Below are 14,770 nucleotides of genomic sequence, written 5' to 3'. Positions count from 1 at the left end.
ATACACACAACCTAATTTGACATCACAAACTGAATTTCTTTTAAATGATGCAATGATATTGAATATTTTTTTCAGGAAATTTGTGCCAAAGGCATTGTTTCAGTTCAGACTGCTTACTGTAAATTCAACACAGAATCAGTTTGGTTACGCACTATTCGAGGCATGATCAAAAAATATTGCTAACGTACCCACACATAAATTTTGCTTTTTTATTAACTCTTCCCTGTTTTCTTTACATTCATCTGTTTATATACAGTGCTTTGACCACAGAGAAAGCACTGCCTGTTTGCTAGTGTCTTTTCCTGCCACAGTGTTAATGAAAGACAGAACCATAGACTTAAGCTAGCGAGTAAGCTTAAACCGTTGCCCAACCTTTTGCAGATGCCTCCTGACTGAGGGAATGTGAGAGCTCAGTCAGGCAGGCAGGCTGCATTGCGGCGACATGTCAGCCCATATCCTTCAGCACTCTACGAGAAGGACTGTAAACATCAGCCCACTCCAAACATCTAACGGTGGCGGCTCGCTGAGGCCGCCTCCACTCACAACACAGAAAGGACAAGGCACAGGGTTGCGGTGCATGCATGAACTCTACTGGGGCTTCCTTCTCCAGCACTGAGTTCCAATCCAAAGCAGTCATATTTCCTTAGGGCACACAGGGTGAGGTTAGCCTGTATGCCTCCGTTTATATAAAACATATCCCAGCAGCTGCTCTGTTGACTGACATATCGAACAGCACTGCAAGACACAAACTGTGTTCCATGTACTCGATGCTGATTAAGAACTGGGCTCAACAATTTTACATGGTCTGCACACCCCTCTTTGTTGAGTTATGATTTAACTAACACTACTGTATTTCCACACACTTTGTGTTTTGTGTTGTGTTTAATAGTTTGTGTGTATTTATGTGCATGGCTGCGTTCTGGTATGCTTGTGTGTGAGCAATAGAGTAAAGCAGTGGGGGCTGTGCTGCCATATGAGTATGTCCCCTTTTAATTAGATTTGTGGAGAATGTCGGTGGATTTACCTACGCTGTCAGCATTCGCCCCAACCATTACACCAAATGAGAAGGTCTTACCTTTGCAGCATTCTCTTCATTTAACCAGCAGCATTATATTTTAAACGTGGAGCTCTGCTGAAGTGTTTTATGACATTTGTCTGTAAATGTGAACAAAGAAAATCATCATCTAAATCCACTCTTATTTCTTCTGCTACATTTTTTTAAGCCTTTGTCTGGTCAGGATGTAGTTGGTGTATAGTACATCTTTACCCGTTTACACCAGCTACTATAAAACAATATTGTAGCCATTACGTATCACAGGGAATTTAATGTACTAATTTGTGACCTAAATTTGGTGAATAATGAGCTCACTAAAAGGTATAATATACCAGCAACATGGGAAAAGCCTTTTGCTAAACACAAATGGGGCATTTAATGTTGTCTCTGCTACACTTGAATGGCTTTTAATGTGCAAGTTAAGTGGATCTGTCTTTTGTTTATCTCTGCACTGTAGATGTCTTGTTTGGTATTTGGATGCTGTTAGATTTGTATTGAAGCCTGTCATCATTGGGGTTTATCAAAGAAGTAGTCAGCTTGGTGCAAATTACACTTGTTTATTAATTCCTTAATATACAAGTAGGCTACCTTATATAAAGTATTTTTTCCTCCCATTATTACAGCTATATGTCCCAGATGAGGACAAGACCATTTTTGGGCGCAGTGTAAACAAGCAGGTCTTTGAGGGTTTGACAACAGGCCTGCTGCAGACCATTGCTACCATCCTGGAGTCCCTGTGGCCACATATCTCTGAGGCTGGACAAAGTGAAAACATGTGGATTTCCTCCCCAGATGCCAAGGTCAAGAGCTCTGCCACCGAGTCTTTCAACACTCGTACACAAGACCTAATCAGGTATTTTCCTTCCAGTGCCATGCACTGCTCTCACACTGCTCTTCTGCCTTCTACATAACACCTATTTTTCTCAATTCATAACCTTTTTACCTACTTTGTTACATCCCTCCTCCACTCCTTTTCAGTGAATTGAGAGTTGGTCAACCTCTGATTTCCTCAATGGCAAGTCGTTAGTAAAGAATAGACTGACAAAATGTCAGATTTCTTGGAAACAGTCCAACTGGTGTCTTATTAGAATGGGAGTAGTGTGGGAATGACAGTATTTTCTGGCTTCCATCCAGCTTTTACTTTTTCCACACATTCAGTACCACATTTCAAGTAAAATCTAAACAAGGGGGGCACAATGCAGCATAAACAAAGAGCACTTCCAAGGCTTTGAATGGTCCCCTTGAACCTGACGTTTGAGCTACCCATGTGGGCCTGGGCTGTAGGAGTCAGGGCTGTGTTGGAGAAAAGTGGGCTGTGAGGAAAGACAGACCCAGTCTGATGAAGCCCTGTGGAAGAGTGCAGTCTTTTCCACCATCCCTCCCACAAGCCATGATTCATCTGGACAGAGCAGCTGCACAGGCCCACCACTCTCATCCACTGACCCAGTCGTAACCCTGGAGACAGTGGAGAGCCTGAGAAAAATGGTGTCGTCAGACTAGTAATCCTTAGAACAAGCACAAAATTTACCTCTGCTGCCTTGTATAATGTATTTGCTAGTAAGGAAGGACAAAAGATCAAAACGTCTTTAGTTTTTGCAACACTCTCCTATAATGCCACCCTATATGTCATGTTGAAAGGAGATCACAATTTCCTTTATCACTAATTTCCGGTTTCTCAGTTTGGCTTTCAGTGCTTTTACCCCCCCCCCCCCCATTATTATCAATATTTTCAGTCCATGCTCATATGATAAGATGCAAAGGAAAATGTTTGACCACCAAGCAGGTTGTCAACCAGAGAGCAGGCATTGAACAAGGCAGTCAGTGAGATGAAAGATCCTTTCAACAAAAGTAAAGCTGTGGAAGAGGATCAAGTCAAAACAATGGAACTTGGTTCAAGTGTCAGATGACCTGCAGTCGGGGTTGAAAACAATCACCTGTTTAGAGAGAATATCAGTGAATGACAGTTCTAACAAAAAAGGTATGTGAAAGAATCAGAGTCAAGATAGCTTAAGATGAAGAACACTGGCTTCACAGTGACCATATCAGTTCCCTGAAAGCCTTGATTGACAGCTGTACCACTTGCTAGATTTTTGTAAACTGAGCTAAGCTTGAAGGTCCAGGCATACCTGAGCTGTGAGAAAACAGCCCCAGGTCAGCAGACTGTCAAGGGCCCAGAACTGGGCTTGCACAGGGGCCACAATAACCCTCTAATGACACTATTAGCAGTGATTTGTGGCTGAAAGAGTTCAGGGAACATGATCATGAGACCTGTCATTGGCAAAGACAAATTGGAGATATCACAGTAATAGTAGGGGGTGGAAGGCTTAGGTGAGGTATCCGCTTTCAGTGGCAGTGCGGTGGAGGTATGCACAGTAAAGGTCTTTGTTTGCCTGTGTGAGATGAGATTTTTACAAACTAAGTCACCTGTAGCAAATTTGTGTTAACATTTAGGGAAAAAAACTGTATTAATCCCTGCATGTTTTTTACTCTTCTCCTGTTTCTTGCAGCTATGTAGTAAACATGGGTTTGATTGACAAGTTGTACGGGTGCTTCCTGTCAGTCCAAGCTCCCGTAGACGAGCACCCCAAGATGTCTTCTTTCCTCCAGCAAGCCTCAGCTCTGCTGCACAATATGTGTAAGCTGTGCTTTGTTGTAACTGGACGGTGAGCATGTCTCTTTCTACACCTTGCACACCTTAATAAACATCTCTGTGATCTCATGATCTTCCTCTAACACATACACCTCTTTTGTTGGATCTAATGACAGAGACAAAATCACTGTTAGTTCTTTAAGGTCAGAAGTGCCCATAAAATCAGGCTCATGGTTACTCAAACAGAGACCATGGTTGCTCTTCAATCAGACAGCAGGTCATTTCCTCAAGCCAGCTTAGCTGACTAAGCTGTCGTTACTGCAGCTAGAGATAGGCATCTACTTGACCCAGTGCTCTGTCACTCACTATAAACCTTAGCCTGCAGTGCGGGGGAGCCCACCCACGTGTGTTACGGTGACCTCCATTCAGAGAAGTTCAGTGGCGCTGCTGACAGAGGCTAAGCACACAGTCGCATCATCACCGCAATTTCTTTCTGAAAAGGAAATGAAATATTAACCATGGTGGTGTACCTAGATATGCTTTGATGCAATGTGTTGTAGTAAAATTTGGAAAAAGCTTTTTGCATTTTAATGATGCTGAAACTGCATAGCAGGTTAGCCTTAATAGCCTCATCTTTCAGCAGTACATATCTCCAAGATTTTGTCATTGCATTTTCAGTATCAACTAATGCGCTGCTATGCCTTTGCCAGCCATGATGGTCTGCGGTAACAGTGACCAGCTTCTTCACACCAATGTGGTAAACAACAGCTACAGTAGGACTATATTTGTCACTGTATATCTGTGAGAAACCACGCTGTCAGATCTCACAGGTTTAATGAGACCAGTGTTACGATCAGCACAGTAGCCAGGAAACTCTGTTCTGAAAAGATTCTCTGTGTCATATTTAAGAATTCTCAGCCGGCTTGTAGAATATTTTAGCGATGCCAGTTGCTGTGTCGGAGGATTAGGATGGCATTAGGACGCTGTGTTCTTGCCTAGCAGCATATTTCACGCAGAGCCTGTTGGCTAACATCAAGTATCAGCATGCACTGTAGGTTCCATCAAGAGGTCACACACCCTCCATTTAAATGGCTGCATATCATAGCTGGGTGCTGCTGTAGTAGTCCTAATTGTCTGTACTAGTTGAGTATTTTGCCTTTGGAATTGCCACAGAAGAGACCTGGTATCATTATTGAGCACTCAGAACCTTGTCAGGCAGCTCAGTGCAATCTTCCAGCTAGGAGTCTCTGCCATGAGCTTCACGTCATGGCATTTAAATGTTTACTGTGGCTGGAGTGGGAACAGAAGAGCTCATTCTGACGGTCTGATTCTTCAGCTGCACCCATACTTGCTGGCAGTGACTTTTACTGAAGTCAAAAAGTGAAAACTGTTGTTCCCTAAATAAAAGAGCACACGAGGAACAGAAGATGAGCTTAAAAGCAGCTTTAATCCAACATGTCGATATGCAGCACATTTTAAACTTTCTCACATACTGCAAGAAGGTAAAGCCAGAAAGGCAAAAAATAAAACCCTGATAATATGTAACATTTGCTATTTTGGGTTCTTGCCTTTCTTTTTGATTTTGCTAACCATACATTTCTCTTCGCTTCTCTTTCTATCCAGTGCTCCCAGTATATTTGACAACAAGCGCCAGGACCCAACTGGATTGACAGCCTTGTTGCAGTCTACAGACTTGGTGGGAGTGGTGCACACACTGTATTGTATCTTGCTACATAGTTTTTTACCAGAGTCTGCTTCCCAAAGTCAGGAACCCTATGGCCCTGGGGTCATCCAGGTGGCTTTGCAAGGGATCCGCTTCCTCAACAGTTTTGCCCTGCTTGACCTATCTGCCTTCCAGGTATTCATATTTATTGTTTTCACTATTTATAAATAGAAAAAAATTATCCATTAGATTTTGGTGATATTATTTTATAAAAGATGCTGTCGCATTAAAAAAAATTTTTTTTTTTTTTGAGCATGTTTCCTCTATTCCCATCTAAAAAAATATACAGTCCATAGGAATAATAGCTGGTACCTCTGCATTAACTCTATTTGAAACAGTAAAATGCAATTTAAATAATGTGTCCCTTTTAAAAGAAATGGTAGCTATAATAAAAATGCCTTCAAATATTTACATTATTCTCTCTTGATTTAATAAAACTGCACACGTGATTGGGTTGATGCTGGTTCCTTTGTTAAGAGCTATTACGAGAGGAGTTACTCTCCTCAGGACAAGGCTGACCTGTGGACATAAACAGAGGTGCCCTTTGACCCCAGGTCAGTTGTTGAGGTTGAATAGAGCCCAGTGGGTCAGCCGTTAGGATGGAGTATGGGTGATTAGCACTGTATGCTGGGCCGTACATTACCAACCCAAAGGAGGAGAGAGCGACAGCTTCACTGTGCTAAGTCACCACATAGACAGCAAGGCACAAGAGGAAGCAAGACTGCTGTTAATTATTTTAATGTCTTGTGGTAATTACTTTGAAGCAGCTTCCTTCTACTGACCCGCCACATTCAGGCAACTCAAAACAGCTGGAAATGAAAGCATTTCGCTGCCGGAGTTTTATGAACATTTTAAATAATGTCTCTATTTTTTGGCTGGGAGTTGTAATCACCTTGTGTTTCACATTACCTAACAGCACCGGATAATATGTATTGCGGTGGATGGATGATCAGAATTCAGGTCATTAACTCACTCTGCTGCTCCAACAGCTTCCAGTAATATATTTAAAAAAGAATTTCAAATGGATCCATTGCAGGATAGAAAACTGGGTTTTGCTGTGGTTGCATTTCAGCATATTATCCTGCAACAAATCTGTGGTTCTCAAACAAGAAAAAAAAAAAAGAACACATCCAAATTTAAAATGCCTGTTACCCTCCTGACTCTGAGGTTTTCATGTTTGCCTTTTCAAACTGAGTTGATTTGTTGAAATGTATTTATTCATTGTTCAGTAACATTTTGCTTTTATTCAACTTGATGGTTGCGTTAGTTCAGTATATTGCCAGTATGTCAATAATGCATTGATTATTGATTAAAATAGTTAATGTCATTTCTCAGGTATTTCGTTTATGGATTTTACAATGGTCACACACCCAAATTTCCAGTGGAACTATGAGGATCTTATGGTGCTCTGTCACACTGACATGTTTAATAAATACTGTCTGTGAGCTGCTCCTAGCATCTCATTTCTGAGCAGTGTTGAGGAATTTTATGGTGGGACACCACTGCAGTTGCTTGTACTTTTATTCCATGTATATTTCCACCAGCAAACCAAATTACATTTTATTACTGTGCATTGTTACTGTATTGAACTCATCGTAGTAAGTCATAGACAATTTATGGTCAGTTTAGAATGGTACTCAGTAAAATGTTTTGTGTGTGACATATCAGTCCGTTCTAGGAGCTGAGGGCCTCTCTCTAGCTTTCCGACACATCGTCAGCTCTCTGCTTTGGTACTGCACCCAGCACTCCTCTGAAGATCTGCTGCACGAAGTTATCATTTGTGTGGGATACTTCACTGTTAACCACCCTGACAACCAGGTAAACCAGTTTAAACATGCATTGCCTCGACAGAAATTAATTTAACTAAACTAAACTACTCTAAACACTGAATTACGGCTTTTGTTATATTTAATACTGTACCCTACAAGTGTTTTCTTATTAAATAGTGCACTTTTTTTTCAAATAATTGTTTAAATTATAAGTATGTAAAACATGCTATGGCAAATTTCTGTTATTTTATTAATTGATTGGTGAAATTACAGTAGACTAATTTTACTGACAATCCACCAACTGTTTATTTGTTAAAGTTGCCTTTTTTATCTGTGAAAAGCTGTGTATTATTAACAGGTAATATCATCTTACTTTTGTTCTGCTCATGTTTTATTTGTCAGAAAAAATGTGTAGTTTTGTAATTGTAACAGAAAGCACCTATTTAAAAATTCATGCATTGGCACCTTCCAGCTTTTGGTCTGTGTGTCATCTATTGTCCCACAGAGTGACCCATTGTTCTCTCCTGGTAAAGCGGGGCAGTGTGCTGGCTCTGGTGTTACAACTACTTAAAGAGCTCTATATAAGTGAGCAGGATGTGATAAAGCAGACCTGGCTGCTGTGTAATTTGCCGTCATGCATGGCCCTTTTACTGGGCCCCTGATTATCCAGCTACAGTTGGCTGGGCTTTGATTATATTAAGCCTGACCCACACAGGCAGCAGCCACAGCTTCAGTCTCAAACCTCTGATATGGCATTCATGTCCGCACAGTTGGAGTCGACCCCCATTGCAACAATTTATAGGCTGATTACTGATTCTATTTTTTTTTTCTTTTACTAATTAAACGTTTCACCTCCAGTCTATGGCACTTAAGCTCTTCTCTCAGCTCCTATCGATTTTAATTATTCTGATGTACAGAAAGAACATTTGTTAGTCATTGTAGAACCAGTTTGCATATTACACTGAATAATTAAATGAGGACTGATGATTAAATTAAGTGAGTGACAGATGATTTGTCCTTGTACACCCAGAGCAGCATTAAAATATCAGCCTTCCTTAACTCTATTTGGATAAAAAGAAAAACACACACATTTGCATGTTGCAAATTTACCTCCACAACCTACTGCCCCAAAGAAAGTTTGAATATAACGCAAAAGAAATGTCTTATATTTTTTCAGGTTTAAGCTTGGGTTTAATTTAGATCTTTAAAAAAAAAAATCATATTCCAAGTATAGATTGTTGGGAAACAAGATCCCTCTACATAGAGTTGATCTTTGCCAGTAGTCCAGTTCCTGGAATGTGTCCATTCAGTTCCGCGCTGAGATGGATGGCGTTAAGGAGAATATTTAGAGCAGCTTGAGCTTTTCTCAAGCTAATGTAAGCATTGGCAGAACACAAAAGCAGTGCGACCCGAGGCCTGTACGGTCACAGAGACTACTGATTCACTGTCAGCACACAGGCTTTTGTTTATATATACATATATATATTTCTGTGTGTGTGTACACTGTAGAAATAGGGCATCTCATAAAAAGCAAAACTTTGAAGCAGCACTACACGTGGTGATATATTCCCTCTGCTCTGGGGGCATGAATAATTCACCTTGTCAGACAAAAAGCAATTGGGAGAGTGACATATGTAGGCTTGTGTGTTTTTCAAGTGTGTGTCTGCTCATGGGGGCCACTGAGCCATGTAGCCATATGTTTTATTGTCTGTTGGGTGTGTCCATTAAGACCTTTTCACAAAACAAAGGAACAAATGAAAGCTATTTTGTAACTGACATGTAACTGTATTTCCCCTTTTCTTGAAGAGATATGTACCGGTAATCTCCTCGTCTTTAAATACAGTGATTCATTTGTGATTCACCCAGAGTGATGATCTGTTGAATCTCTGAGCTGACGGGACTGTAATTGTAAACTGTTGACATGTTAACTCACCTGATTCCTGCTTGCTTTTTAGAAAAACACAAGCAATTTAGGAGTGTGGAAATCTTAAGAAAACTTGGCTTTTTTTTCCATTATGGAAAAATGCCACACACACACAAAACCGTTTGAGCTCCATACACAAACACACATGCTGTTTCCCTCATAACACACTCAGAAACAGGTCTAATTTCAGGTAAGGTATGGACCTGTTGATAAATGTCTTTGGATAGTTTTCCCCACTCGGGCTTGCTGATATTACCTGACTCCTCTGTGCTTATATTTTCAAAACAGTTTTTTTTTTTTTTTTTTTTTTTTCTAAACCGTCCTGTAAGTTATCGGTCATCTCTAGACTGAACATCCCACACACATCTCCAGAGCTCAGCCTTATCTGTCGGGTCATTCCTCTTCTTCCCATTCTCTACGAAGGCGTTTCCTCTGCCCCGCAGGCCCAAGCCAAGCTTTGGGCCTGTAATTCCTGTTAACCTGATGTTGAAATGTTCCCTTCAGCAGTCCATTACTGCCAAGACAACCAAGCCCTCACTGCCTGCAGGGGAAGTGCAGCTCATGCAGACCATAGGGAGCCGGCACAGGGGAATGCACACTCTGTATCACCCAGCAGAGTAAACAGAGGCAGGGAAATGCAGACAGACACACTCTCCACTGACTGGCAGGAGTGAGCTTGATTGTTAGCTCTGTAGATGATTTACACTCTGTTTCAAGGGTGAACGCAGGTCCACCAAACTTTAAGTGAAGCTGAGGACATTTTATCCCCGCAAACCTTTCAGTGAGGAGTTTCCATTTGTCTGTAACACTGTCGTTAGGTTAGTTTCAGAGCAGAACTATCAGCTGTAGGATCTGGGATGGAATGACAGCGTCATCTCATAGAGATAAATTAAAGCGTTATTAAGCTTTATTGTGTAAATAGTAGGTTTTATGGGATTTTTAAACATCTGACAGTTGCCTTACAAGTCAAGTTGGAGTGTCTATGTCAATGTCTGCTTTGCTAGAATCCAATTGTCCAGAGGCAATTTGCACAACTTCCTGTGCACATCTCACTAAGCCATTGTAAATGTTTTAAAGCAGCACTAAACTGTTATTTGACTAACTTTGCTTTGTGGTGTCTGTTGTGCTGTTTGTCTTATCAGGTAAGGCAGATGGATCTGGTTTATATTGTGGATCCAAGTGTCACATATATGGCCCTGCTCTGACACTGGTTCCTCCTGAGGTGTTTTCATCTGTCTGAACTCTATGATGAATGGAGATTCCGCTACACATTCAAGATTGTCACTTTGTTTGTATAACATTAAAAAAAATAGACATTGACATGCTCTGATTTACTGCAGCATCACAGATACAGGTGAACTTGAGAATTGTGTTATTGCATGGCTGGGTCTTTTTTCCCTGTGTTCATAAATCTGCCTTAACCTTGTTTTACACTGGGTTTTCACAGGAATTTGTTTGTGTTTCAGAACATTACCTTTACATACCCTTTGTTGTCATTGTTGACAGTGTGGAAGTTATATAATGGAAGTGTCATAAAATTTGTCAGTTTGAAAATGCCAGATCTCTGAAGTTCAGGAAGAACAGAACAACCAAGTTACTTGTTTTTATTGGGTCTGTGTTACATGCAGGCCAGATGCATGGGTTCAGAGGCTTGTTGTTGGCTTTATGATGTCAGGCTTTGAGTTGCAGATACTTCAGCAGAGCTGGACTAAGTAGCACCACAGTATAATCTCATGTTGGAAACCTTTTCAGGTTCTGGTGGTGCACTTCACCTGGTAGCAGCTTGGAAAGTTGGCAGGGGACTCGGTTTCTCTGTTACCGCTTGCTGCCACCAGGTTTTGTTTTATGTCCATCTGCGTCAGGCTCTTGAGGGTGGACAACTTGTTTAGGCAGCTGAAGATGGAACTGTGCATAGTGGGGGATTATGAGATTGCCGGGTGATTTGTGGGTTGGATCTCCTTAGAGCCCCAGCTCAAACATCCAACACTTGCTGTGGTGTTAAATTATGATACCGAAACCATAAATGTCCTAAAGTAAAACACAAGAATGAAGAGATCCTTCAAGCTAAGTTCAGAATCATGGTTTTGGCACCCTAATGAATTCAGCTGCATCAATTTATCACTCCCTATGCCAATTGCCAGTTCATCTTTGCTTGCAATGTTGCAATGGACAAGATGAATAAGATTCTGTAGGATTTAGTAGAAAGTAGCATGAAAATGTTAAAACTATATGCAATGAAAACAAGCAGCTCTACTTTTGAAAACAACCAGTGCTTGCCTTTTTTTTTCCCCTTTCTTCAGTGAGTGAATTTGTCGAGTGAGTCCTGCATTCCTTTGGGAAAAACACTTATTGAGTCAGAGAAACTGTGGGGATTTTGTTCTTCCACTGTTGCTCAAATATATTCAGAGCACAGTTTTCATCTTTGTAATGTAGTCCACACTATATTTTTTCTGTTCAGTTCAATACTGGATGTAATCATACACTCCAGAGCAGAGCATTTTCACATGGTCTTTTAGCTTTAAAAACCAAACTTTACATTTCAGGTTGAGAAATGCAATGCTCTTCACATTTTCAAGTATTTGTAATCCATTACAGTTCAGATTGTTTGACGTGTCCATATGGATTCATCAGACAAATGATTATAGGAAGTGGCACTGTTTTGTGTCCCTTTTGAACGCTGCTGTAGAGGGAAGTTCTGAGAAGCTTCACCTTGAACTGATAAAAGTGATGAATTATCGTTTTGTTTATCCTGCTTCTTAAACGAGTGCACTATCAAAGAAAAAGCCCATGGAAGAGTATCAGAGAACGGACTTTTCAAATCTTGTAAACTTTGTGAATTTATGTCACTATGACTTAGGCACCTCACCTTGGCCCTATGGTTTCCTTTGGTCTTAAGCCCTCAGTCCCATAGTATGTACCCGTAAAGCAATGTGTTTTTTTTTTTTTGTTTTTTTTTTGTTTTTTTCCCAGAGTCAGGATTTACCATGCTGACCCCATGGCTCTCAGAGGGTGCTCAGGCATCTTCCAGGCTCAACCAGAGCATTCCACTCAAAGAGGCTGAGTGATTTGGTTTTAATACTGCTGGCCCGGATGTGATGATGTGTGATTTGTAGGCTGTGATGGAGAGCAGGATGTCAGCAGGGTGAAAATCCCATTAATTGTATAGTTGAGGGGTGGCCAAACTGTTGGTAAAGGTTTGCTCACCCTGCCTGTAATGCATCACTCCCCTCCTGTTGCACTATGAATGCCCTCTAAACCTGGGCTTCACTCCTGCATTATTCTTTGATTCAGTGTTGCTTAACACAAAACTTGTAAGTGAAGTTTGAACCACTGATAATATTAATTTACATTTACATTTTACAGTCATTGCACTCATCTCCAATGTTGTCACCCGTACAAAGGAGGAACAAAAAGCACCCTATTATTGTGTAGCTTGTAATTCTGTGTCGGGAGGCTGTGTCCCCCAGCTCTCCTCCTAATGGCTGTTGGTGTGTTGTTTTAGTGGCAGATTTACATGTGGGAGGAGCACAAGTCAGTGATTTACAACCAGCAGTGCTAGTGAGTGGCCGCCTGACTGGCTTAGTGACTGACTGGTCCTGTTCTTTGTGTGTACAGGTGATAGTGCAGTCTGGCCGCCAGCCCAGCGTGCTGCAGAAACTGTGTCAGTTGCCCTTTCAGTACTTCAGCCATCCGCGTCTCATCAGAGTCCTCTTCCCCTCCCTCATTTCGGCCTGCTACAACAACCCGCAGAACAAGGTCATCCTGCAGCAGGAGATGAGTTGTGTGCTCCTGGCTACATTCATTCAGGTAAATGTGGGACCATGGTCAGACATAAAGAAATCAGTGATTAAAATGCGGTCTCAAGTACGTACAACTGGGGATAATGCAGCCAAACCAATTCTTCTGATAAAAACGAGTATGAAAATACATTAAAAATTTATATTCAAAAATATATAAATAATCAAAAGGATCCTTGTGGCCTTGAGAGTTTTGCCAAACTCAGTAATTTTTTTTTTTTTTTTTTTTCACGTGAGAAGGAAACAGCTTCTGCAACAGCTGTTCAACAATTGCTCACCTGGGCCCCGGTGAATCTGTAACAGGCAGGTTTTTACAAAGATAAATGGCTTCCATCACAGTGGATTTACCTGCCACTGGTTTGACTCCCAGTACACAGCTTGTCTCTTCCATCTTCCTCTGACAACACACCCGTCACCGCTCTGCAACCACCACTGTTTAGACACCGATTAACTTCCATTCAGAGGAAGACAAGCTATTGTCATTTCTTTCAAACAAAGCAGTAATGCATGACGTCTTGCCCCGTTGCCCTCATTGTTGAGTTAACCTCGAGAGCATTCTTGGGAATGTGTAACAATTTGAACCAGGGTGGTTGTATATCACTTATTCTACTGAAAACATCTGGTTGGATTAACAAATTGCAGTTAGATTAAACTGTTGGTTTAAATTTTGCTGGATATTTTACTTTTTGGTTTGATTGTTTTTTGTTTTTTTTTACTGGAAACATTAATTAGTTTGACATGAAACAAATAAAATTTACACACTTAACATCACTATTAGCTGCAGTACACTGTTATAGTAGTCTCTAATGCTCCTTGTTAATTCCACTAGGACTGTGCCGCAAATGAGAAAGATTCAGACAACAAAGGAAAGCAAGCGGGTAAGTTGTTCAAATAAATGTAAATGTAAAACAAATTTTGTTCTTTTCTCTAAAATATATTTTAATGATTTAACAGTGTTGTCTGATATGTTGGCTTCTCCAATCCAAATTTCTCCCAGCACATGTTGGGTGTATATTGGTGAAATTCTCTCTCAAACACTCGCTATAATGTCTTCGTTCTTTTCTGTCTGTGCAAAGTTCCTCAGCTGCTGGATTACTGCGAGTTGTCAAACCGCTTTCCAAGAGATCAGTGGGACTCAGCATTGCAGTTTTTTCTCAAGAAGCAGGAGTGATGGAGTTGCACACTACTCAGAATGGATAAGCACAGTATAAACACTACAGAAGTGACTGAGACATGGCAATTTTTGTGTTCTTTTTTTTTTTTTTTTCCTGACTTAAGGTTTGTACATAAGTACGTTAAATGTTCCTGACACTTTGTCAAATGTAAAGATTGTGAAGACTTATCCTATCTGTTTTGATTTCTTGGAGATCAGATTTATAAGAAATTTGCGCAATACATTGCAGTTAGATCATTCACAACCACCCGGTTTCCTGTCTACACATGCCATTTGTCTCTTTTTGTTTCCATTAGTGGTAGAAATTGATCCATTCTAAAGGCATTGACAGCTGAAATCTGCAACCTGTGTTTATAGTGTAAATAATCATTTGCCAAACATTTTCATCAATACCGTTAGTGCTAATTTATTGTATTATTATTTTTGAATGTGAGTGACCAGAATATTATCTCTAATCTGCAGTACATTACGCCAGTTATAAGTTAAATGACTCGCCTTGATTGAAAATGGTGTGTTCAGATTTATATTTTTACATTTTTGTTTTTCTTTTTTCCCCTCTGTGTTCAGAGCCATTTACAAATTAATTTATTGAGTTATTTACCTTTAACATATAAAATAAAATACTTACGGTTATGTATTGTGGTTCTTCTGTTTTATCCCATACAAAATGAACAAATGTAAACTAATTACTTAAACACCAGCACTTAATCTTGTATCTTGTATTTTTTATCAAGTAATG

The 14,770-nt window shown here is 40.4% G+C and overlaps 1 protein-coding gene across 3 annotated transcripts in view; it reads left to right on the top strand.

Moving 5' to 3' along the window:
- Window positions 1–14,664, top strand: part of scaper (S-phase cyclin A-associated protein in the ER) — a 52,885-nt gene extending 38,221 nt beyond the window's left edge. For all 3 annotated transcript variants that reach the window (XM_026312511.1, XM_026312507.1, XM_026312510.1), the window contains 7 exons: window positions 1,678–1,907; window positions 3,562–3,717; window positions 5,268–5,502; window positions 7,036–7,185; window positions 12,676–12,867; window positions 13,687–13,735; window positions 13,934–14,664. In XM_026312511.1, the coding sequence (XP_026168296.1) occupies window positions 1,678–1,907; window positions 3,562–3,717; window positions 5,268–5,502; window positions 7,036–7,185; window positions 12,676–12,867; window positions 13,687–13,735; window positions 13,934–14,028 (1,107 nt within the window). In that variant the 3' untranslated portion in view covers window positions 14,029–14,664. The remainder of the gene's footprint in view (window positions 1–1,677; window positions 1,908–3,561; window positions 3,718–5,267; window positions 5,503–7,035; window positions 7,186–12,675; window positions 12,868–13,686; window positions 13,736–13,933) is intronic.
- The last annotated feature ends 106 nt before the right edge of the window (window positions 14,665–14,770 follow it).

The sequence above is a fragment of the Mastacembelus armatus genome, chromosome 6, assembly GCF_900324485.2.
Source record: "Mastacembelus armatus chromosome 6, fMasArm1.2, whole genome shotgun sequence".
Classification (NCBI taxonomy): domain Eukaryota; kingdom Metazoa; phylum Chordata; class Actinopteri; order Synbranchiformes; family Mastacembelidae; genus Mastacembelus; species Mastacembelus armatus.
The sequence above is the reverse complement of the archived record's forward strand: the minus strand, read 5'-3'. Positions and strand labels throughout refer to the sequence as shown.